General features: G+C 36.2%; 1 protein-coding gene across 1 annotated transcript in view; it reads left to right on the top strand.

Moving 5' to 3' along the window:
- Window positions 1-13,943, top strand: part of wwox (WW domain containing oxidoreductase) — a 379,609-nt gene extending 365,666 nt beyond the window's left edge. Inside the window, exon 9 of the mRNA XM_088614153.1 lies at window positions 13,143-13,943. Within this exon, the coding sequence (XP_088470279.1) occupies window positions 13,143-13,331 (189 nt within the window). The 3' untranslated portion in view covers window positions 13,332-13,943. The remainder of the gene's footprint in view (window positions 1-13,142) is intronic.
- The last annotated feature ends 9,243 nt before the right edge of the window (window positions 13,944-23,186 follow it).

Raw genomic sequence — 23,186 nt, 5'->3', positions numbered from 1 at the left:
GTACTGTATACATAAAAGGAATGAAGTCAGCTGATCTTTTTAATTGTATTATTTCCTTTATACGTACTAAAAAATCAACAATAAGTAAGATTTTCTGATTAAGCACCTAACAGCTTACAATCTTTTTTCCTTGTTAATGTTATTCCGGCAGGTATAGGGAGAACCAAAACAAAATTCTTGTGTTTATTTTCCAGACAAAGGAAAAGTGGTTTTCCATCATTTGGTGAGATGTAGATGATGAGGATTTGCTGACAGGTTTGTTTAACTTTGTTATTGAGTGTCTGCAAATTGATTATACCTAGGGGTATAATGAAATAAGTAATTGAATACGTCCTCTCTGTACCACTTTAAGTGATTTTGTTAAATACACAGAAACACACTTCCCAATGAACGACTCTCTCTGTATTTTAATTAATCATCACAGTTCTGTTGATAACCTTCAGACAAAAAGTAAAGGAAATGAGGGCAATTAAAAAACAAACCAGAAAACTGAAGTTTGCAACTGTGTGTTTTAGGACGTAGTCCTCTCTGTGTGTACGGTGTCATGGGAACTTTCTTTCCATGAAAAAAGAGCACATATAATATTTGTCATTTCTTCTGTGCTTTTGAGGAAGTAAAAAAATAGTGGATATTATATAGCTTGATTGAGTTTATTGATTGAGCACTACTTACTGCCAACGTTTTTTTCTTAAGCGTGCTGGATAGAGGGATTTTGTTAATTCTCACAGACTGGGAATACCAAGGCACAGTGTTTATATGACCACATCGGGCCTCAATGTTGTGCAAAACAGGGAGGAATGTCTGGGTGCTACAATTCTGAACATATCATTATTACTCACCCTTGAAAATATGAAAATGGTTTTCCTGAAAATCGGGAACTGTGCACTCCACCATCACCTTAATGCCACTCTTGGGAGCTAGCTGCCTTTTTGCGACTATTACAAGGTAGCACATGTTATAATGAAGGCGATTTTAATAGGATTTAATGCATATGGAGGGGTAAGGTCCTGTAGCCTTATGGCACAGACTGAAGAATAAGAGACTCTAATCATAAGAGTTCATTTACCGCATGTCCTGAACAGAAATTGATCATCTTTTCATCTCTCCCGTGTTTCCTTCCCTCCTCTCTTGGTGCTGGCAGGCTTGAGAGGGAATGGAAATCTCCCCCTCATGCCTGTGAAAGAGCATGGGCTGGCAGGCAGTCTGACAGCAGAGACCTAATGGCTTGTAGTAAGTAGCCATGTTTATCCCAAGGGGTGAAAGAAAAATAGATATAATATATATATACATACAGTATGTACATATATAGTTTTCGTTCTTGAGAAGTCTGTCTGCTTTGTGTATAATACAATCTGTAGTGATGAAACCTAGCAGGTTGTCTGCTACTGTCAGTAGTAGTGTGCTGTAATAAAAACAGGATGTGCTCTGAAATGCAGGATCAGATTAAATTTTAATGCAATGGTTTAGTGTTTGAAAAAAAAAAAGTTAGTAAAATGCATCTTCGGGCAGATAAGTATTCTGCTTATATTTTCTGTTTAGGAATTCTGTGCAATCAAGAGTAAATTAAAATATTGTTTCTATTCTATTGTGACTCTTCGGTGCAGAGCTCAACACCTCCTTTCCTATTTTGAATATTGGCTCGTGCACATCCTTTCCATTCTCTTACCACTCAGTCACAAAGCCTAGGAACGGGCCAGCCACAGAAGAAGTGCTGTCACCTTTGCTGTCACACATCTTGTAGGGTATGTTACACCTGCAGATCGTGTAGGCGCTCCTCTTATTGAATATAAAGTGTTCACTAGCACTGTTTCCCGTAAATGCATGGTAATGTTTCTAATTATTTCTTGATATCCACCCTAAAACTGCCTCTTGCTTTTTCAAGTACTCAGCTGACTTCTTTTACGGAAAGCGTGGGTTGTGGAATGGAGCAGTCTAAGAAAGGAAAGATGAATATAAAGTTGTCAAAGTATCCATCTTTCTCACTCCCTCATTGCATCTGCAGTGAAGTACTTGGTGGGGTGCACTTTATAAAGTACCTTAACATTGTGCTAACAAGCACCCCCTCTCGACTACATCCCTCCTCCCCACAAACGTAATTTGACAGAAACACTGATAATCTTCATAAAAACTCGCCTGTCTCTTGTGGCTGTCAAAAGAGTGGTGTGTTATGATGTGATAATCTAACACACTAGTGCAGAGTGTGGAGAGAGGCTATGCACTTAGCAGTTAACATCCGGAAACATGTGTGAAGCATCGTTTTTATTTCTTTTAATTATTTACAAGCATCTCTTTTTTGTGAGTTATATTTAAATATTTTAAAACAATAAATCACGGTTTAGTATCTGTACAATACACAGTAATATAAAGGAGTAGTATAATCAAGGCAAAATGTGTATTATTTTATTATTGACAGTTATTGTAAAATCATTTTGTAATGTACTGTATTAGAAATTTCATTACATGTTTTTGTATAATATTGCTGAATAATATTTTTTGCTTTTTTGTGCAAAAAAGGGAAATATGAAGATTGAATCCCAGCTAAAGTAAACCTGCTCCTTTTAAATCTGAACGATTAGGTTAAGCACTATTCGAAGCTCCTAAAGAGAATCAGGATGAGCCCTGGTCTTCTATTGAGCTTTCTTAATTCACATCTAACCTACAAAATTTACTAGGAAGCATTTCCTGCCACAGCTGGCCCTTTTTCTTTAACCTCTGAACATTCTGCAGTTTGAAAACAAGCGCTGAAAACAAAGAGTTTCCATATTGTTTGCTACCTAATTCACATACGACCCTGTTTACTTAGTGACAGTTTACATTATCATTGTCTGCCTCTAGAGAGCAAGAAGCAGGAGGCCTCTCTCTGAAAGGCCATTGATTCCAGCCATTATTCATCTGTTTTGCAGGCTTCCACTCGCTTGCAGCTTTCTGGTTGAACAAATTAGCCTGAAGTGGAGTGTGTTTTGTTGCTTAAATCCTTTCCAGCCTGGTTCATTGGGCACAGTGAATGGCGGTGCTGTTGAACTGTCTGTCATTCGAGGTGTTTATCTGGTCTGAGCTGTCACTCAGGCCTCCCCACACAGCTGTGTGGAGCACGCTCAAATGGTCTGTCGGCTTGTTGAAGCCCAGGCCGATGAGTGCTAAGGTAAACAAAACCTCAGTAAATGGCTCTCATAGGATCCCCTCTTCACACCATTATGAGGATTTACAGAAGCAGAGATCTTCACAGTGTTTTCATTTAAATGAGCTGCTGCCCAGTGTTAACACTTAAAAAACCTCAGCTTAGGCTTTATGTCAAGCTTAGGAATGTTCTGTGCCAGTTTAAAACTGCTGAAAGTCAGGGCATATCTCTGAATACGTAGGAGGGGTGTGAGTGCAGTGATGAAGGCTTTCAAATGAGAAATCACAAGATGGATTGCAGGTGACTCATTAGGAGCTTACTGGGAGCATTGCAGTGGCTCTGACTCAGTGTTCAATTAGGCTTCTATGAGCCTATTTCAGGAACAAAACATTCAGTATACAGAGATTTATTTATTTAAAAATCATTTTTATTTGTTTTTATTTTGAATGTTTTTTTTCTTTGCTTAAAAAACAGTATGCTTTACAGTTGGCCGAGTTTGCCAAGAGTGCTATGATTTGTATTTTTATTATTCCATAAAGACAAAGCAGCTACAGTACATAGTTGTATTAGCTTTTATATCAACGTAAGGCTACCCTTATTGCAGTGTGGCCACGACTGTGATGTGTTTCTCATCAGCCCTTATTCCTTAATTTAACAACAGTTCCTACAGTGAGCTCAAATCCTGATCAACAAAGAGCACAGAAATTGCTCCCCCGCTTACCTCTTAATTTCAGCCATGTAATTTGCATAGAAGTAACTCATCAGTTTAAGGTACAGTTTTGTTCGCCTGTTTTTTAGACATATCATGTTTTGATTAAGAACTGCTGACATAAGGAGTTGTACTTTCATACGACACATCATTTGTATTCCAAAAAATATGTGCCTTTATATTTTATTTGCAAGAAAAATTCTGCAAAAGAAGGTTTTATTGAAACATTCAGTATTTGTACACCATTTAATAGAGTATGTTCATGGGTCTATGTCTCTTTAAGTCATATGAAGGTGTTAATACAGGCCTAAAAAACAAGAAAGGCAGTGATTCTTGTTACAATGATTATTTATTAAATTTAAAATATCTTTAGCACAGATTAAAAAGTAGACACTTCCATCTATCATGATTGTTGTGGATCTTACATGATTGAAAATAAACATTCCTAGAAAACAGTTCTCATTGAATCCCATGTCTAACTTAGCGTAAATACCAGTGCCTAGTCTGTCCTTTTATAATACTGTACAGTTCAATCTTTAGGGCTGAGGCAAATCTCATTATTTTATTTAAGAAGTTACAATTAAAGGACGATATCTGAAAGTCTTTTCCAATACTTTCATGAACATTTGAAAGTGAAAAAAGCCCTTAATTTAAAAACCTTAATTAATTTACAAATTAACAGTGCCCTGTAATTATTTTTTTTCTTTTCAAAGATCAGTTTGTTTCACAAACTGAATTCTCTCCAATTCTATCGTTACTTTTTGAATGTGTTTTTGTCTCGTGAATGTAAGCAAACCAGTTAAAAAAATTAGTTTGAAGCTGGTGAAAATATGTCTTTTGGTTATATACATCGAACTGCATTCAGACCTTGACTTTGTCCATAAAAAATACTTTTCATGAATTGAAATTCTACTATACAGTACACAGTAATAAACTGTGAAACATTTATTGATAGAGACTTAATTTGTCAATGTATATGGATATATGATGAGTAATATATCACAGGGCAACAATAACATGGTCAGAAACTGTGCAGTCATCTCCGCTAATATTCTTTGCAGTTACTTTCAGAAGTTGGAGTCATTTTACACTTTGCCTCAACCCTACCTTTACAAATGCATGGACAAGTAACAATAATATGAAGAGAATACACAGTGGAAATGACAGGCAAAGTAAGTTACCATCTAGTAAGAAAACATTAATTACTAAGACAGTTTTTCTTTATGATCCTTAAGTCAAATTTAACAAACCATTTTTTATTTTTTTTTATTTTTCATTTTTTCATTACATGCCATATGAGAATTTTGGATTATAAAAGTACCTGAAAGAATTGCTAGAATATCAGCATGCATAGCAGTTTGTTATTTACAACTTATTTACAGAGGTGGGGCTGAGAACGGTCTGATCTACATTTCGTGTTTTATTTACAGTCTAGTCAGGAGAAGAAAAGGCAGCTTTATCATTTCTTCTAAAGTACAGTAGTTTGAATAGTCATCACATGCATATAAAGAGAACGTTCGCATGATTGAACGCAATCTTTTTATTTTTTGAAGACATAACCTCTTTCCATTTCTCTATGCTAAGGTATAGCATAATAAAGGTACTAGTGATATTCTTGATTTACTATATTCTATGAGCAATTGAGGGCTTGGAAATATTCACTAATAGAGTATTGACATTTAATGCTGTGACTAAAACAACAGTACATACTATAGAGCACTACAAACTAGTGGTAAGATGCTGGTGAATCATATTAATCTATTTTGTTCTTGTCAAAGAAACCATCGACCAACAGACACACATCATCGCCTTATAAAGGCAGTGCCTATGCTATTGTCATTAATTATGGAAACAGTATAAATGAGACTCTGTGTACTAATGAAATATTAACAAACTGGGTGGTGTTAAGAGCCCTCTGAGTCGTACAGACTTGAGCTTGTTCATAGGGTTCTACACAAATATACACACAGAACATATAAACACAATACAGAAGCACCTGTCTTTACAAGGATCTTTAAACGCACTGTCCTCCAAGCCCATCAGGCCTTTTCTCGCAGCCTTTTGTTTGTCTTAACCAATGCTATTATTATTGAAATTTTGTTTTTATTGCAAAAATACATCTCCTTTTTATTTTTTTCATGTTTGTGGTGTATTTGGAAGACATGAATTAAACACCAAGCCAGCTCCGTAAAGCCTCACTCATTATGGTTGTAGCCAGAGTCCATGGCTGGGAAGATTGCGATCATTAAAGCTATTTCTCTCAAAGCTCTTCACTGTCCCAGTGCAGTCTTGAACCTCCAGGACTGTTGCAGAAGGGCTCTTTTGCTTTCCTTATTGCAAGTTCTAGCAAGACTGAGCTCCATTGAAAGTCCTTCATTGAAAGTTTTTTTGTTTATGTGGTTGATGGTATTTGTTGTGATGCTTTGGCATTTCCACCTTGATATTGCTGCAGAAGTATTCGGCTTAAATACAAAGCTGATTAGAATTTTATCCTTGAGTAAAAATAACTGCAACATCAGTCAGCAGATTTGGTGTCAACTTATGCTTGAGTGAAAGTTGTTGTGTTTTCCTGTATATTTGCATTACCTGTTTTTTTCTGTGCTATAGGTCCACTCTTTACTCTTCAAACACTTAAGGATGGCTCAATGCTTATTTAAAACAACAATAATTTGTGTCACACTGAAGGTATCCCCCTTTTGATTCTCTATATAACTATACATATACCATTGACTGTGTCAGAGCCACTTTGTGCTAGGGCTATATACTGTATATATTTCAATTAGCAGCTAAAGATCTAACAGATAATATGGCAATCTGAAGATACAGAGAAATGGACAGTTTTGTTTGTAAACGGATAAAGTACATCTACTGTAGATGTACATCTACATTTTATTTCTACATAATTACAGTAAACTGTTTATTTGCTATTGTTATTTATAAAAGAAACTTAGTGTTGTCTTCAGTATAACCTACAATTAGAAATGGCTGGATTTCATACTGGGTATATACACCGTTGATTTCACAGCTTCTGTTTTGATAAATGACAGTAGTGGATGGCTCAGCGTGTTAGTATGTTATCTCATAAAGCTTATTACCCATAGGGGTCATCAGGTCTAAATGTCCTGGGGTTAAGATAAGTAGTAAGATGATGCAGTTCCTATTTGGTTTGGATTACAATCCTTGTAAAATCCTTTAACCGTTGCAGTTTGAAATATTTGAACATTTGAAAGGTAAAAGCTAATAAATATATAGATGGGACACTGAAGAAAAAAAACATTAGTTAATTATGGTTCAAATCTTGTCATTGAAAAAGGTTAATGATAGAGGCTTTTGTTACATTCTTGCATCTATCAGTCTGGACACACATGGTCTATAATGGCAGCTTTATAATGTTAGGTAGAGGCATACTGTACATACAGCTTTGATTATCTTCCAGCGGTACCACTTTAAACTTTTTATCTTAAATTATATCAGTTTAACAGACCTCTGTGTAATGACACAAAGGCATATGTGTTAGTGTAAGATTTTGTATGGGCTAGGTGCAGTGTACCAATTTGTCTGAGGAATAACTCATAGAAACTTCCCTTTTCTGTCTGACCTTTGCATTCAAGAACTGGAAGGATAGCTTTACTGGTTGAAATTCTCTGTGTTCCAGGAAAAGGGGGACAGCTCCCTTGCTCCATCTACTGTGGTTTCCCACTGACTTAAGACAGAAGGATTATCCCCCTTTCCCAGCACTAATTACTCAAATTCCCCTCCCGTGTTGGAACTGATGGGACACTGATTGGTACATTCACAGCTGCTTGATGACTCAGAGTTGGTCACTATTTCTATTTTGGGGAATTGGTAAAACACTGCAAAGATGGCAGCATGATTCAATCCCTGGGTATGGACAAGAAATCCCAAACTGAATTCAACCTGCAAGGGCAGTGAGGTTTGCACATGCAGACATGAACTCTGTGAGTTTAACCCTTCTAATACTGTACATATTAACTGGAAAACAATTTGCATTTGTTGTGGCACTAAACTCTTTCTGGTATCCTGCTCAGTTAATCTGCTAAACAAAAGATTCTGAAATGACTTAATTATATGTACAGTATTCTTATTGCTTTCAGAATTTAAATCAAACTGTCAGGAAACAGATTGTGAGCTTAAACAGCACAGGCTGAAAAGCCACCTGCTCATTGTCTGTAAGCAATTAATACTTCTCTATTTATTAATTAATTTAAGGTTACAAAATATATGATCAAATGTCCAAAATCAGCCATTCACCAATATCAGATGAAGACTTTCTCTTCTGTTTTTCTAAAGTTATTTATTAGAGTACAATTTACTCTTTACTTTTTATACCAAATTACAGTATCTGGAAATGGCATGCTGAGGTGCCCATAGTGTAGGGATTATGGGATTGTGGAAAAAATGAAAATGTTTTGCCTTTTTAAAATTCCTTTAAATGACAATTATCTCAATATTTGTCTAAAACAGTAACTCATTTTAAAACATGATTCGGTTGGGAGCAGTCAGCCAGCTGAGTCAATCTGAATCCTTCTGCACCAGTGACTGTCCTTGCAGAAGTGTCCTAGGTTTGTAAGAGTTAAACAGGCCAAGAATTGCATCCCCTTTTTTGAATCCATTGGTTGGCTAGGGGGCAGCAGCTTTACAATTAAATTATTCACAAGATCCATTAGCTCTGTATAATCTAAGCCATGCTACTTTTCCCTCTGATGATTATGCCATTATTATTTCTTCACCCTTTTCCTGGCATAGTAAAGCACATTCCTCTAGAGCATAGCATTATCTGCAGCAGATGCTATGGTGCACTTTGTTATTGCTTCTTGTTAGGCTATCCTATGTCAATTAACATCCCTTTAATGTTTAAAAACAAAATGTAAATTCCAGTCATATGTTACCAGGGTTTATTCAGTCATTTAGTAAAATGAAAAATTAACGACCTTAGATTTATTTGAGATTAGATCTGCTTGTCTTTCTTGTGTCCTATACAAATACCTTAACAGAGGTGTAAAAGTACGAGAAGACATTTACTGTACAAAATTTAACCTTCTCTGCCTTAATGATGGAATACTTCGGTTATGTTAAATAAGGGTAAATGGCCTTTCTCAACTGCTAGATGTAATGTTGTTTTATATATTTCAAATGTTGATTCATAAAAACAGGGGACCAGAAATAGTGAGCAATATTTCTATGATTATAAATTGCTTATTTTCCTTAACAGTTATTGATTGTTATGTAAGCATACAGTACATTTATCCAGATTTCGCCCTTGGCCAAATGTGAATTCAGTGTCCCTGTTGCTCCAGGGATTGATGCCACCTACGACGCCACCAGCTGTGACAGCGTGCAGCTCTTGGGTTTGGCTTTTAATACACAGCACAGCCAGCCAGACCAGTGACAGTCAAAAATCTTTTGTTTCTCCTGGCTGAGCAGTGTAATTTTAACTCCAGAGCCAAAGCATTATCACCAGACGGTGTAAGATGGAGAGGGCGTGGAGATCACCATTTATTCCACAGTGCAAAATGCTTTCTTATTACCTCATCTCCCACACCGCTGTGTAATAAATTACTGCTCTCTGTGTGGCACGCACACAACGCCACTCTATTAGTCTGCTGTTTTCCTGAATCCCGGCACTGTTTGCGTTGCTTAATGGACCCAAGATGCATTTACAAAAAAACAACACAGGCTTCTTCAATTGAGCTTATAAGGGCACCAGTTCAATTATTCCCTCAGGATTATTATTTTTTGTCATTAACATTACCTTATGAAGTGTATGGTCGGATTTGTGATTAATCAATTTCTTTTATTGATTTACATAACAAAGAGAGCTGCTTTCTTTATTGTGAAGCAACCTAAACATGTTCATAACACAGTCCCTTCAATTAAGGAATGAATGAATGACAAGGAGTTCATAATAATCACTAATAGAGTAAGTTGTGTCAAATACTCTTATTAGTTCAGGACCACTGTATCAATAATTGCTGTGGTAATCAATTGCAAAATTAGGCACAGGAACTGGGATCATTTAAGATCCATATTATTGTGTAAAACTAAAAAGTCATGGATGTTAGTACATACTAAAATGGATTTGGTATTAATGTTGTTTTTTATTGGAATTCTAAAAAGATGTAAGGTGATTCAGTGTCATCTTTGTAGATATACTGTAGGTGAGTGGTAAATACCAGATTACAGTTATATATTCACATATTTTGAAGTCATCATTTATGAAAGACAAGTTCTGAATGTGGCTGGTGCAGTAGATTGTTATTCTGCAATTGGTCCTTTCACCATATGAGCTGGCAACCTCAGTAGGAAACTGAGCGATAAATGCCATAGTGCTTGTCTCATGACATCTTTAATAAAGAAGGACACCAGCTCTCTCAATAAGAGAGCAGTAATTTATTAACAATCTGTAACCTTTTCCTTGCTCGGGCAGTACTGTACGGGCTGACAAATGGTTTGTGAAGTAGCATGATGTTCCCTTATTATAATACCCTCTTTGCTTAAACCAAAAACAAGATCCAAGGTAATTTCACATGCACTAAAAAGATTGATGAAGCAGTCTGCCTCGGCAGCTTGCAAATGTTTGGGCAGATAGGGGATGGCATTGAAACCTTATTAAATGAAAAGACTGTTAGAGTATGTGTGTGCGTGTGTGCTTGTGCTGGGGGGTGAGTTCTTGTCCTGTAACAAGAAAGAGTTTCTTCAGTATATCTATCACTTTAATATGCCCGTCTTCTCTTATAGCTTCGAGATTTCTGACCTGTGATTAGGCTTTAATTATCAAAGTTTTATGCAGCAGTGTCACATAGCACGCATTTCTGCTTCCTCAAGTTTTTTTTTCTTTAACCTGAGCCACCCTCTGTTCATCTGCACCTTGTAAATCAGTCAGGCTTTGCTGAAAGGTCAAATGCAAGGTCACAGAGTGACTGATCACAATATACAATATCTTATTGCTTTGCAATCCCATGATAAGCATGTTATGATTAACCTCAAAACAAGAAAAAACAAAACAAAACTGGTTATGAGAATGTATTGCCTGTGTGTAATAAAAGTAAAAAACCTTTTGTTTGATATGCCTTATGTTAGATATAGGGCAGCAATTAAAAAAATAATTTAAAAAATCTAAATAAAAGAAAATTAGTGCTTTTACATATTAATATTTTTCTTCACATATTTTTACAACTAGATTAGTAAGTACATTAAGGTCATAGCATGTGACTTTGCTTTCATTTTTTACAGACATACTTTTGCAAGGTGGTACAAGTTGTGTAATTATTTTTAAAATAATTTTGAGGGAAATCTGGCTAAAACTATTTCTATTTTGTAAAGTTATGGGGGTTTATTTATGAAAGATATTTTTAATCAAATCATAGTTGCAAAACTTTTCCCACCTTCACAGTATTTTTTCTAACATCTGACGTACGTTTTCTTCTCTCTTTTTTGTGTGCTGAGGCAGCTTGCACTGCATCTGGTTTTAACTTCTCAAATTAGTCTGTAGCTTTGTACTCTAATGTTAAAAGACTCCCTTCAGCATAATTCTCAGTGTTTGCCAGAAGATTCAGCCATCAGCCTTAATGGGCTGATGATTGCTTAAATACTGCCTCACACTTTTAGATCAGTGCTCTGCCCATGTATTTGAAGATAAAGAACAAGCTTATTTCATGTATATCCTATAGAAGTCAGGTTTATCCTTTCTTTCTTATGAAGATGCCTTAGCATTTTTGAAGCATAAGAACGTAAAAGATGGTCTTGCATTTCAGATTTCAGCTTAATTCCCACAAATGTACATTTTGCACAAATATATTTAAAAAGTTTTAAATGTTTAAGGCAAAAATTATTATTAGTTTTGATTTCTCTATCTTTTGGAAGTTTAATATTAGAACATTAAAAGGTTGCAGGAACTGCAGGTTTTAAGATGTGTTCTCAGTTTGTTTCTGCTTGTTTTACACATTTTAGGCTTTAAAAACTGCAACAGAAATATTTAGTGCATCATGTGGCAAAAATGTGTCACAAAAGCCAGTCACATCTTAACAACAGCTCCTATTTCAACTTACTGTACATAATAGTCTGTATAATACAGAGTGCACTAAGGGGAAAAATGGTTAAGCTTCACCATGCAAAATTATTAAAATGGGATTTACAAAACAATTTGCCCTGATGCGGTATAATTTACAGTTCAAACTCCAGAGTAGTTACCGTGTTCAATGAGGTACATGAAGTTTGAGGACTAAGCTGGGATGCGAAACCGGCTCTTTTAGCATCATAGGTCTTGCACAACCAAAAGGCAAGATGTAAAATATGTTGTGAGAAAACCTCTTTTTTTCCGAAGAGCATTCACAGTAATGTTTGTCTATGCCGGAGTACTCTGTGAACATTGCTTTTCAACAATTCAACCTTGTCAGGATGTCTGCTCGTCTGCTCAGCTGAGCAGTCCTTTTAGAACACTGGGCAGCCGCCATTGACTCATTCATACAGTATGTGTAAATCCCTTTGACACGAGATGAATAGACAGTTTTGGCACAGTGCCCTTCTGCACTTTATATAGCGATGCTTAATTGGAGCACCCAAGTTCATTTTGGCAGGGTTTTGTAAAACATCAAAGATGCCTGATTACACCTCTCATTAGATTACTTATGAGGCATTTTATCCTGCATTTACATTGAAACTTTCAGCTAAAACTCGTTTTAAAAAATATGAAAAACAAAGTTTTATTTTTTGCCAGTTTTTAATTTTTTTTTAATTTTAGCAGACAACTTACCTGAAGCTTCATTTATTTAAAGCTTCAGAGAAGTTAGAAAGCAAATGTTAATGGAATATCTGCCTCATTAAAGCCTTTGTAGAGCTCTTGTGTGTCCATGCAGTTAGACTGAAACTCATGTGTAGTCTTCCAGTGACACCAGTCACAACCTTTGTTTAGAAATTTGTTATGATATTCTGTCTGCTTATCTATGTCAGCTTGCAGATCTGTGATAGCCATATCTCCTGTACATACCATATATACAAAGCCTTTTCCCAAGGTATTTTCTATCAGTTTAGAGAAAGCATTTTCCATTTCTAGAGGCTGGCTAAAAATATTCTGAAGGATTTATCCCTTCTCAGTGCTATTTGATTACGCAAGAAGGGCAGTCAGTCTGTGGGCCTCTCTCCTGTAGGATGCACTGAAAGGAGTGTTTTACACTCTAGGATGTACATGCTTTTGGATTTCTTTCATGCATATGACCCTCAGAGAAGCTCCCCAAAAAATGTTTCACTGGTTTCCTTTTGCACTTGACTGAAATTGTTTTTTTCTTGTCTTTCCAGCAACAAGGGGCGGCCACCACTGTATACTGCGCCACTGCTCCTGAACTGGAGAGCCTAGGAGGGATGTATTTCAACAACTGTTTCCGCTGCCTGCCTTCACAGGAAGCCCAGAGCGAGTCGACGGCTGTATCCTTGTGGGAGCTGAGCGAGCGGCTGATCCGGGAGAGAATTGGCAGGCAGTCCCTCTGAAGCGATGCGGTTGTTTGGGGGGATAAGCAAAAACGGGGAGCAAGATGGCTCAGATATAAAAAAGAAAAAGAAAAGCAACTTGACCCAAGACTGTACTGTAAAGTAAGCTGCCAACTCTGGATCTGCATCCAACGACATCTCCTCGTGGTTTTCATACGGCTTGTATATGGATGAAAGTGTGAAGTGAAATAGCTGCAGTCACAACACAGTGAAAATGTTAAGAGCTAATGGGAAGTAGGGAATACAGTGGGATAAAGGAGACAGTATCCATCTTTCTTTCTCTTTTTTTCCCCTTTTTAACTTCTATGGAGCCTACACATGGGAATTTGGAAAGCTGCATTTCCTCTCGGTTTCACTGACTGGTGTTACTGTTTGTGGGGATTTTTTTAGGTCAAATCTGTTCATTTAAAGCTGTAGACAGACACCAGCCAAATCCCTTGATGTGGGGGGGTGGGCATGCTTTGATATGTGGCTAATTGTGATTTCCACTTAATAGAGACATTCCACCCTTATAGAGCAAACCAAGGCAAGGACCACTGTCTGGGGACCAACAACATAAATCAAGCTGGTTGATCTGACAAATGTGTGTGTGTGAATAAAAATATAAATGTATGCGTGTGTGTGTAAACTTTTCTTCACCTATTATTCTGTATAATAGCAGTAGAAAGTTCAGTTAAGGTGGGTGTATGCTATTTTAAATATAACATGCCACTTAAGACTAGATCTTGGGAAGGTTTATAGTTAACCTTTTTTTACATAAAATAACTAAGCATTCCATGTAATTTATATATGTATGTACACATTCTCTCTCTGATCTTTCTAACCTTATATACATATATACACATAGTATTTACAAATTTGAGAGGTTTGATCCATAAGGGCATCAAATAATCCAGAGGAAATTTTGAAAAATGTAATCTTCTACAGATGCCTGATTCTTTCTATTTTCAGTTTTGGGCTCTAAATACATCTCCATTATATTTTGCAGGTGTAGGAAATCATATCTAATGTAAGTGGGTACTGAACACTGGGGAAGAAGACTGATTTTGTCTTCTTGTACTTCCAACATTTGAACTGGCCGAAGTGTTAGTTACTTTTTCCTTAAAATATAAAATAAAATCAGTCAGCTGGGTTTCATTCAGTGGTTTTTCCAAAAATCAAAAAAATGAAAATGATTTAAAAAAAAAAGACTTTTTTTTTTAAATGTCTGTAATGGTTATTGCGGGCCAAAGTGTAAAGTACTGTTGCCACAGCAGTACTCACAGGATGTCCAGGGAGTTTGAGCGTCTTTGTCTTTTCTTTCATCTTTAAACATTTCCATCCACCGAGGCGTAGAGGAACTTGTTGGATTTTAACATTTTGTATCATATTCAAACATGCTTATTTTTTACCTTAAGAGAAAACAGTGTCTCTCTTTGATTTTATTGTTGGAGTTGTCATCTTTATGTTGCTTCTTTTGTTTCTAAAGAGACAGCTGAAAAAAGAAAAGATCTGCAGTGTAGGAAGAGGCTCCGAAGAATGTTGCTGTGATAATGTTGTCTTTCTTTGTTTCTTCTTTAGTGATTTTATTTTTAAACGTTGTGCTTTGTGTCAGTCGTCATGCCATAGGTCATTCTAAGCCATCAGCATTCCATTATCATGTTGTCTGTAAAAAAAAAAAAAATTAAAGGATTATTCATAATATCCTTCTCTTTTCTTATTTTGCAATAATAAAGACCTTGGAAAAAAATGCATTGGTCACAGTCACACTATAAAAATTCACTATATTGAGATAAAAACAGATCATAGAAAGTTTTATGTAATAATACTATTAAATATGAAACTTTAGTAATGATATGGAACTAATGCATAATCCATACAACCTTTTCTTTACTGTACTGTACTATACTGTATGTAAAAAATCCAGAAATATTTATGATTTTTTGCTTTGGTTAAAATCATTTTATGTGTAGTGAGAAAGTATGTCTTCAGAGTGTTTTTAAAGGTTTGTGTCTTTTTCACAGACGAGCAAAAACAAATACAGAAACAGTCTCATTGATTTAGTTAGCATACAAATCAACAGCTAAAACAGCAAAATAAGCCATCATATGAGGGCCATCGTTACTTTATTAATTTAATAGTTACACTCACTATCATGTAGTATTATCATTAAACAAAACATTTTGGGGAGAATAAATATATGTTATACATATCACATATTAATTCATATTATTCAAAGTATTTATTTTATATTAAGACGTTAACCAAATTGATTAATGGTTCTTGAACAAGCGACAATAATATCAAATAAAACTAAAGCACACAACATGATATAAACTTCCTAGAATTCCAGAAAGCTTTTCGTAAGGCTTTTCATAAAAGTTTTTTTTTTTTAAGGTGAGGAATGTGCATGCATGAAGAACAGTACACAGGGCGTCATCACAGTTTCTAATGTTGCAGATGTAAGCTGTTGTATCCCAGGGATCCACTTTTGGGTATTTTGTTCTTCTTGATCTATATGAACGATCTAGATTCTAATATAATTAGCAAACAAGTTAATGTGCAAATGCTAAAAAAATAAAGGGAGTGTCAAACAGAAATAATAACAATGAAATTACAAAAAGAAAAGTGATCCACACTGGCAGCAGAAATATACACCGACCATACTGCATTGGTGAGCTATTCGAGGAAGGGATCTGTCTGTATGTTTATATAGATCTCCATTATCCTCATCAAGACAATGTGGAGAAGCAATAATATTAAAAAAACAATGTTTGAGTATACAGCAAAAAGTTTAGAATTGAATGGAAGATAGACTTAAGCTTTACAATGTTATGCTGACCATACCACAAAACTTATATTATAAGGTCAAACCAAGGTACAGTAATAACTCAATACTCTGTAGCTAACCAAAGAGTCACAATTACAAACTAGTCCATTTAGGACTGAGAAAAGGAAATATGTCTTTACACAAAGAGTTGTTGGAAACTGGAACTGACTTTCCAGGCAGATAGTTGAAACCCAAACCCATTTATATTTAAAATACTTTTTTTTATATATTTAAAAAAAAAATGACTGGATGAAATGTTAGTTTCACTTAGCAACTTCTACAGTTGTACAGAAGTGAAATAACAATAGATTCCCATTACAAAGGTAATTATATATTTTCCTATATAAATGCAATGAATTTTGTGTGATTGCTTGAACAACCAATAAAATGAAACTCCTTGTTCAAATATTCACTGGCTAGTACACATACAGTAGGATGCTGTAATTAAAAGTAGACAGCTGCTTGGGGGAAGAATTATGCTGTTCAACAATAATACCAGATGAGATGATGATAACAACACTATGACGTCTGCAACACCAAATTAAAATGTATGTAATAAAATGACAAATCTATTAGGCATTTTGCAATACAGTGTAATATGTCGTTGTACTACTACTGCAGGTAATCTGCTTCTACAAAGCAGGTGTAAAGAGTTAGGTAAATCAGTAAGAAAACATACTAATGCCATCAATCCGCACTGAATGGCAGAGTGTATTTTCCCTGGTAATCTTATGCATCATTAAAACAAGCCTGGATTTCTGATCCTCTGGGCTCTGCCTCTTCAGCAGCTCTGATATATTGAACTTGCTCTTGGGTGATAATTATTTCACTGTCCCCTCCCACACTTTCCCATCTAATCTCATCTTTTAAAGTGCAGTGTTTTAAGAGGGCTAGTATGCTCTGACCCCGCTGCCACTGAGACACTGTAAATTGGCGTCTCGGTTACCTAAGTTGTATGGTCTTGTTCATCCATTGTGCCCTCATTTAATGTGCCGCTATGATTTAAAATGATATTTTGACAAAGGGCCTGCATCTTTAAAAGCAGAGATGACAGAGTGCTGCAGTCGTCATCCTGTCGTTTAGCCGGAGTGGAGCATGTGGCTTTTTTGTTTCTGCCTGGAGATAAAGCATCACCTTTTCATGATACCACACATCTTTCCAACTAACTGCAAAGATCAACTCTGACAGATTTACTTTTAAAAAAAGATAGTAGATGGTTAAATGCATGAAGCAAACAGCCCCTTTATAATCACAATTATGCCATTTTAAGCCCTGTGTGTTTTGTCAGGGTTTAGACAGAAAGTACTGTGGCTGGGAATACTTGCTAAGGTAGTTAATAATTTTTTATGGCTTCTGACTCTGGGTCACTTAATATTCTTAAATACCACATTTGATATTGTCAATGGCAATATGTTGCTGGATCATATGGGAAGTGATCTAGGGATCACATGTACTTCCTTATGTAATTTGGCCCCTATTTGACTACCAGGACCGAAAGCATAAATCCTAGCTGTTTAAATCCTGATGTTGCCGTCTTACTGAGGGTGTTCAACAGGGTTACTAATTAATATTTACATGTTCTTCTTGGTCAGATTATTTGCCCATCATGGAGATGAATTTCATTGCTACGCTGCTGAAACTTAGATTTGCTTCCACACCAAAACAACCACTTCTACTGCATTTGCTGTACTTTACAGATGTGTGTTTTTCATTGTTTGAGGCAATACAACTTTCTTAAGTTAAACTGTGACAAGTCTGAGGTTATGCTCATGGCTCCAAACACCACCTTTGCAAAGCTGGTGTATTTGTTGAAACCAACAAAACCAAAGGAAGTTAGAAACCTTGGGTTACATTTAACACCATGCTATTTGAAATTGACATTAGGATTATCACAAGGTTATCTTCCACCTGTATAGCATAACTTGTTTAAGACCCTTGCTTTCCCTGTCTGATGTTGAAATATTGATACAGTATGTGTTAATTTATTCCATATATTTTCACAATTAGACCTTACCTGGGGTAAGGTATTATGTAACAGATACACTGTTTAATGTCCTAGCTCCATTAGAAATGAAGCAGCACTAGGCTAGGAAAATTGCCCTTTAACTTATACGTGTTTTTAATGGATGTCTGTTGAGAGTGCTAAACACACAGTTGAATAGCACTAAAGCAAGACCAGGCCTAGCCTAATTTCTTTTAAACAGCACAGACTCTGGTATTACTCTGTTCAACATTATTTGTATCCCTGCAAGATTTTATCTGCTAGCATGAAAGCTGAATTGTTTGCATGTGTACTAATAGCTTCATGCATGTTTAGCTGGTTATTGCATGTAAACTGTACAAAGGGAGATAAAGCTTGGTTAAAGTATATTGATATAATAATGAACTGTAAACCTAGCACACCTTGTCTCATTATTCATTTAATAAATGCCTGCTTTAAATAGCTGCACCTACAAAATGTACTTATATTTTTATATGTCCATGTCAGGACAGGAAATTGTAAATTACAACTCAGCATTTAATTGGCAGTTCATCCCAAGCTGTTTTTTATATCATAACATGTTTATAATGCACTAATAACAACAAAATAACAACAATAATAATCTAAAATTTAAGTTCCACATATAACCAATGTAATGTAATTTTAAAAGCTTGTTTACAAAGCCATGTTTTAATATAAAAAGTGATGGATGCAGCATCTGTTTTGTGGTGAAGCATTCCCAAGCTGCAGTTTAATGATGGCAACACAAACCACATTGACTTTAATTGGCGCTGGGTGGGAATTCAGTCCTTTGCCTAATGTTCTTAAACTACAAATGTACATTTAGTTCAACTGAAAAATGCAATGAGTTTTTTGGGCAGCTCCCTGCTAACGTGGTCTGGAACCCCTTTCCACCCCCCAAATTAGCTCCATCCCTCAGCAGGGGAATGTCTCTGCAAGCATAGCTGCAGTAAAAGTGTCAGGCAGTAATGGATGCCCTGGTGATAGAGAGCTCTGGTTGTTATTTGCTGGATATTGAGGGAGGGTAGCTAATGATGTGCAGCGTGTAAACCTGTTGTGGCTCTAATCCATCTGTGTGGAGGGGCTGGGGGGAGGAGGGGGAGGTGAGATCCGGGGAAAATGATTTGGACAAGTGGAGATAAAGTGAGAGTGCTGATGGAGTCATTCAGGAGGATATGTCAGTGGCAGCATTGTTTGCAAATAGCATGACTGGCAATATAAAATATCCAGGTCCCATGATCAAGTGAGGTTGGAATTTCAATGTGCCATATGCTTCTTTATTTTCACATCTCTATCAGTCACCAAAAATCATTAAAGTTTAAAGCTGAAGTGTGACATCTATATATGTCTGTCTATCTCTGTATCTTCAGTAAAGAGTGCTTATGTAGGATGTAGGAGATACATGGTAACACAGGGGGGTCATGGGTTCAAAACGCACTTCCAAGGCAATTTCATTTGACAGCTGTGCCATTGCAGGCTAATAAGACAGTGTACTGTTATATTTTGCATTATATGGTATACATCTGACAAGCTGATCTTCCGAGTGGCATTACTATAGAATCACTACAAAGAACGAGATTTTTACCATCTTTCTAACTTACAAATATTTATTAAAAAATGTAAGTATTCATGGCATTGTGGGAAAATGCTGGTAGCCTCTTAATGTTCCGCTTGTTTTGTATGTTTTAGAAAGAATCTGCTGCCCTTTGTAAGTACAAGTGTGTGACCTTACATTTCATTAAATGGACTGGAAGCAGTAATATGTGAAAAGGACTGAAAGGTTTATTAAAGTTTCTTTTTCTGCAGACAGAATAAAGGTACTTTCTCTTGAGGTCAAAAATAAGCAATCATGTTGACTAAAAAACAAAATATAAAACAGTTTGGGTAACGGCATAAGTTAGATCTGCTGTTTGTCCCTGTAGTGTTTTACAAAATATTTGTTTACTTGGATGAGTTCCTGCATGTCTACAGTGTCTTTACCCAGAGGCATTAAGGAGATATGGGGTGTCTGTGTGCCTCCCAGGCCAGTTTAAGCCAGCTGTGTCCCTGTCCTGTTGTCTCTGAGAAGTTTTTGTTTCTGTACTTAGTGAAAAGGTCACTATTTGCTTTGGGAACAAAAGATGTGCCTATTTAAACTATGGAGAAAGCAAGTACATTTTTTACTAAAGCTTAAGTATCTGTAATGCATTTATATTGTAAAATATTAAGACTGGTTAAAAGCTCTCTCATATATTTTAATTAGTGAATTATCCATTTGTTTTTCTTACTGTTCTCCCCAAAATTGAAATGAATAATCTTTATACCTCAGTTATCATGGGTAAGAACAACATGTGCATGTATTCCTAGTCATATTTTGTCCAGTTTTAAGATTTAACCAGTCCCAGGTTGACTGTTAACAGGCCTAGCTAATTCTATAGTAGGAGTATGGCTAAAACTCAGATCATTTAGACAGGGGCAGCCTTGATCAGGCACAGAAAAAACAACAACTTGAAGACATATTCTTTTGTTCAATCAAAGGAATCTATGAGTGCTGTTTTGTGAGACATCTAAACCCTGGGAGTTTCTGCTGCAAAGCTTCATTGATTGTTTTATTAAAATCATTTGATCGTCAATGCATTTCCTTTTGGCAGAACAATATTTCAGTTCACGGTGCAGCCATGATCTTGATTTACCACCATCAATTGCCGACACAACCAATACATACATACCGCCACCAATGCATGTGCTGTGTGATTTTCACATTGAAGCTCCACACACTCCTTGATTTAATTGGCAGTGCGGGGTCCCTTGGTGTATGGACTTTGTACCAAAATGGATCCTTGGAGTGTGCAAATAGTTTTGTTAGTTTGAGCTATTTTGGCATTAAGCAAAAAAGTATTTTTGCTTTTGTGTCAGTGCCTCAATTTAAAAAAAATATTTTACAATATTTTCTAAACCAAATGTGAGTCTGTTATATTTCTTTTTTTATATTGTAAATTCCACACATAACCATTTCATTTTGGATTGGTCAGCCACATTTTTTGTACTTGCATGACAGTAAACAGGTCTTTTTGTTTGTCCAATTCCTTATTTTAACTCTATTGGCAATATTCCGGTAAATGGCAGTTTACAGCATTATAGATACTGTTACAGTCTTCTCTGTACTGTAGCACCCACTTTACAGTTTTAACTGCAATATTACTCCAGTTTTTCTTTTCTCATTCTGTTTGTCTTCTTCTCCTATGTAAATAATCCTTAAAGGTCAATACCTTTCCTTGGCAAAGGAAGTACACCAACAGCCTCCCAGCTGTAACAGAACTGGGCTAACCACTAAACTGTATGGTTGACCACACTCTCCAAAGCAGCTGCCAAAAAGCCAGCATTCAGTCCTGTCTGGCCCACATAATCTCTGAGCTGCGGGACACACGTCCATTACCGATGGAAGCAGTAATCATAACCCCAGGTTACCTTAGACACTGACAGTCTCATTAGATGTTTAGGGGAGGGGAGATCGGAACTGTTTTTTAAATCCACAGACCTGTCTGTTCTCTCACTGGTACTGTATTGGAGAGCAAGTGTGGCATGTGGTATGAGGTATTCCTCTGGAATTGAATACATCAGTGCATGCGGCTTCATCTAGCTAGTCAGCACTGCTCCCGTCATCTTGTAACAGGTGAAACTCCAAAACCTTTAAACACCACCAATGTGAAACGTCACCATTAGGAGCACAGCTGGATTCTAATGACTTGTTGCAGGTTTTGTTATCTGAGGCACAAGCGTCTGTGAGTTCACCACAACAGCTACAGCAGTGGCATCACCCAGCACTCACGGCTCTCTCCTGTCAGAGTAAGCTGCAGCTGAATAAGGCCGGCACCTGTGATCAGTTCTTGTTTACTCTTCACTAAAGAGGCCTGCCACGGTACTGCCATGTCGACATCATGTGTTGTTTTAGTCTCAGCCAAAGGCTCAGGAAGTAATCCTCTGCTCTTTGTGTCCTATTGCAGCTTGCAGCTAGAGCAGAGGAGCTTTTCTGCAAACTTGCATGACTTTCCAAACAAGACCACTGCCATGCAATGCCAGCTGTCACCTTTGCTTTTGTTTGAAAACCTCACTATTTGTCATTTCCATTAGTTTTACTGTAACACCTAAATATATTAAAATGCATTTTAGAAAAGAATGCAGCAAAATATTTATGCAACTTTTGTGTTATTTTTGCCCTTTGAAACAAGCAACTTTTCTATGGACATATCACAAGCGTATACACTCATCATCTTAATGCAGAGGTTCAGTTTAAATTTGATTTATAGTGGGCTAAAAAAGGAAAGAAGTCTCTGCTCGATGCAACCAATGGAGTTATAGTGCATCAGTGATGCTTATTCTGTTCCTGAAATTATCTCTGCTTTGCTAAGACATTAACTGATCATAACTGCAGATGTCTTCAGATGATTCCGGGTACAGTAGTTGGCAAAGACAGAGGCAGGTGCCCTTTATTAATTCTCTACTGTACATCTAACAATTATGGCTTAGGAATGAGTTTTTAATTTTATTTTATTGGTCTTATATCATTTCCGGTGTTTAGATGTTAATGGTGCTTTATTAGTTTTTAATAGATTGGTTGACCTCACTTTGATTACTGCAATACCCTATGTATTTCCAAAATGTGAGACAATACAGCATACTTTAGTAAGGGTCATATATGTACTTAAATGCAATTCCAGTGAACATTAACACAATAATATCCTGTCTGTCTGCCCACAGCTTATCTAATATCAACTGAAATGTAAACAGTACAAAATTAAAGACTGCCAAGTACAATTTAATGCTTTGAATTAGTACATGAATGATTTATAGAATGAAAAATAAATTATATTTCTTGTATATTTATTTGTATTCTGATTATGTAACCTAGTTTGAGTAGCATTGAAATATGAGGTTATTCTATATTAATAGTTTTACCTACTGTAAGTGACTGAAACATTTTGTGATAATAATTTAATATAATAATTACTATTATTATCTTTAAACAATAGAAAAAACGAAATCATTTTGATTTATTTGACCCATT

The sequence above is a fragment of the Lepisosteus platostomus genome, chromosome 20 (genome assembly GCF_059453375.1).
Source record: "Lepisosteus platostomus isolate fLepPlt1 chromosome 20, fLepPlt1.hap1, whole genome shotgun sequence".
Lineage (NCBI taxonomy): Eukaryota > Metazoa > Chordata > Actinopteri > Semionotiformes > Lepisosteidae > Lepisosteus > Lepisosteus platostomus.
The sequence above is the reverse complement of the archived record's forward strand: the minus strand, read 5'-3'. Positions and strand labels throughout refer to the sequence as shown.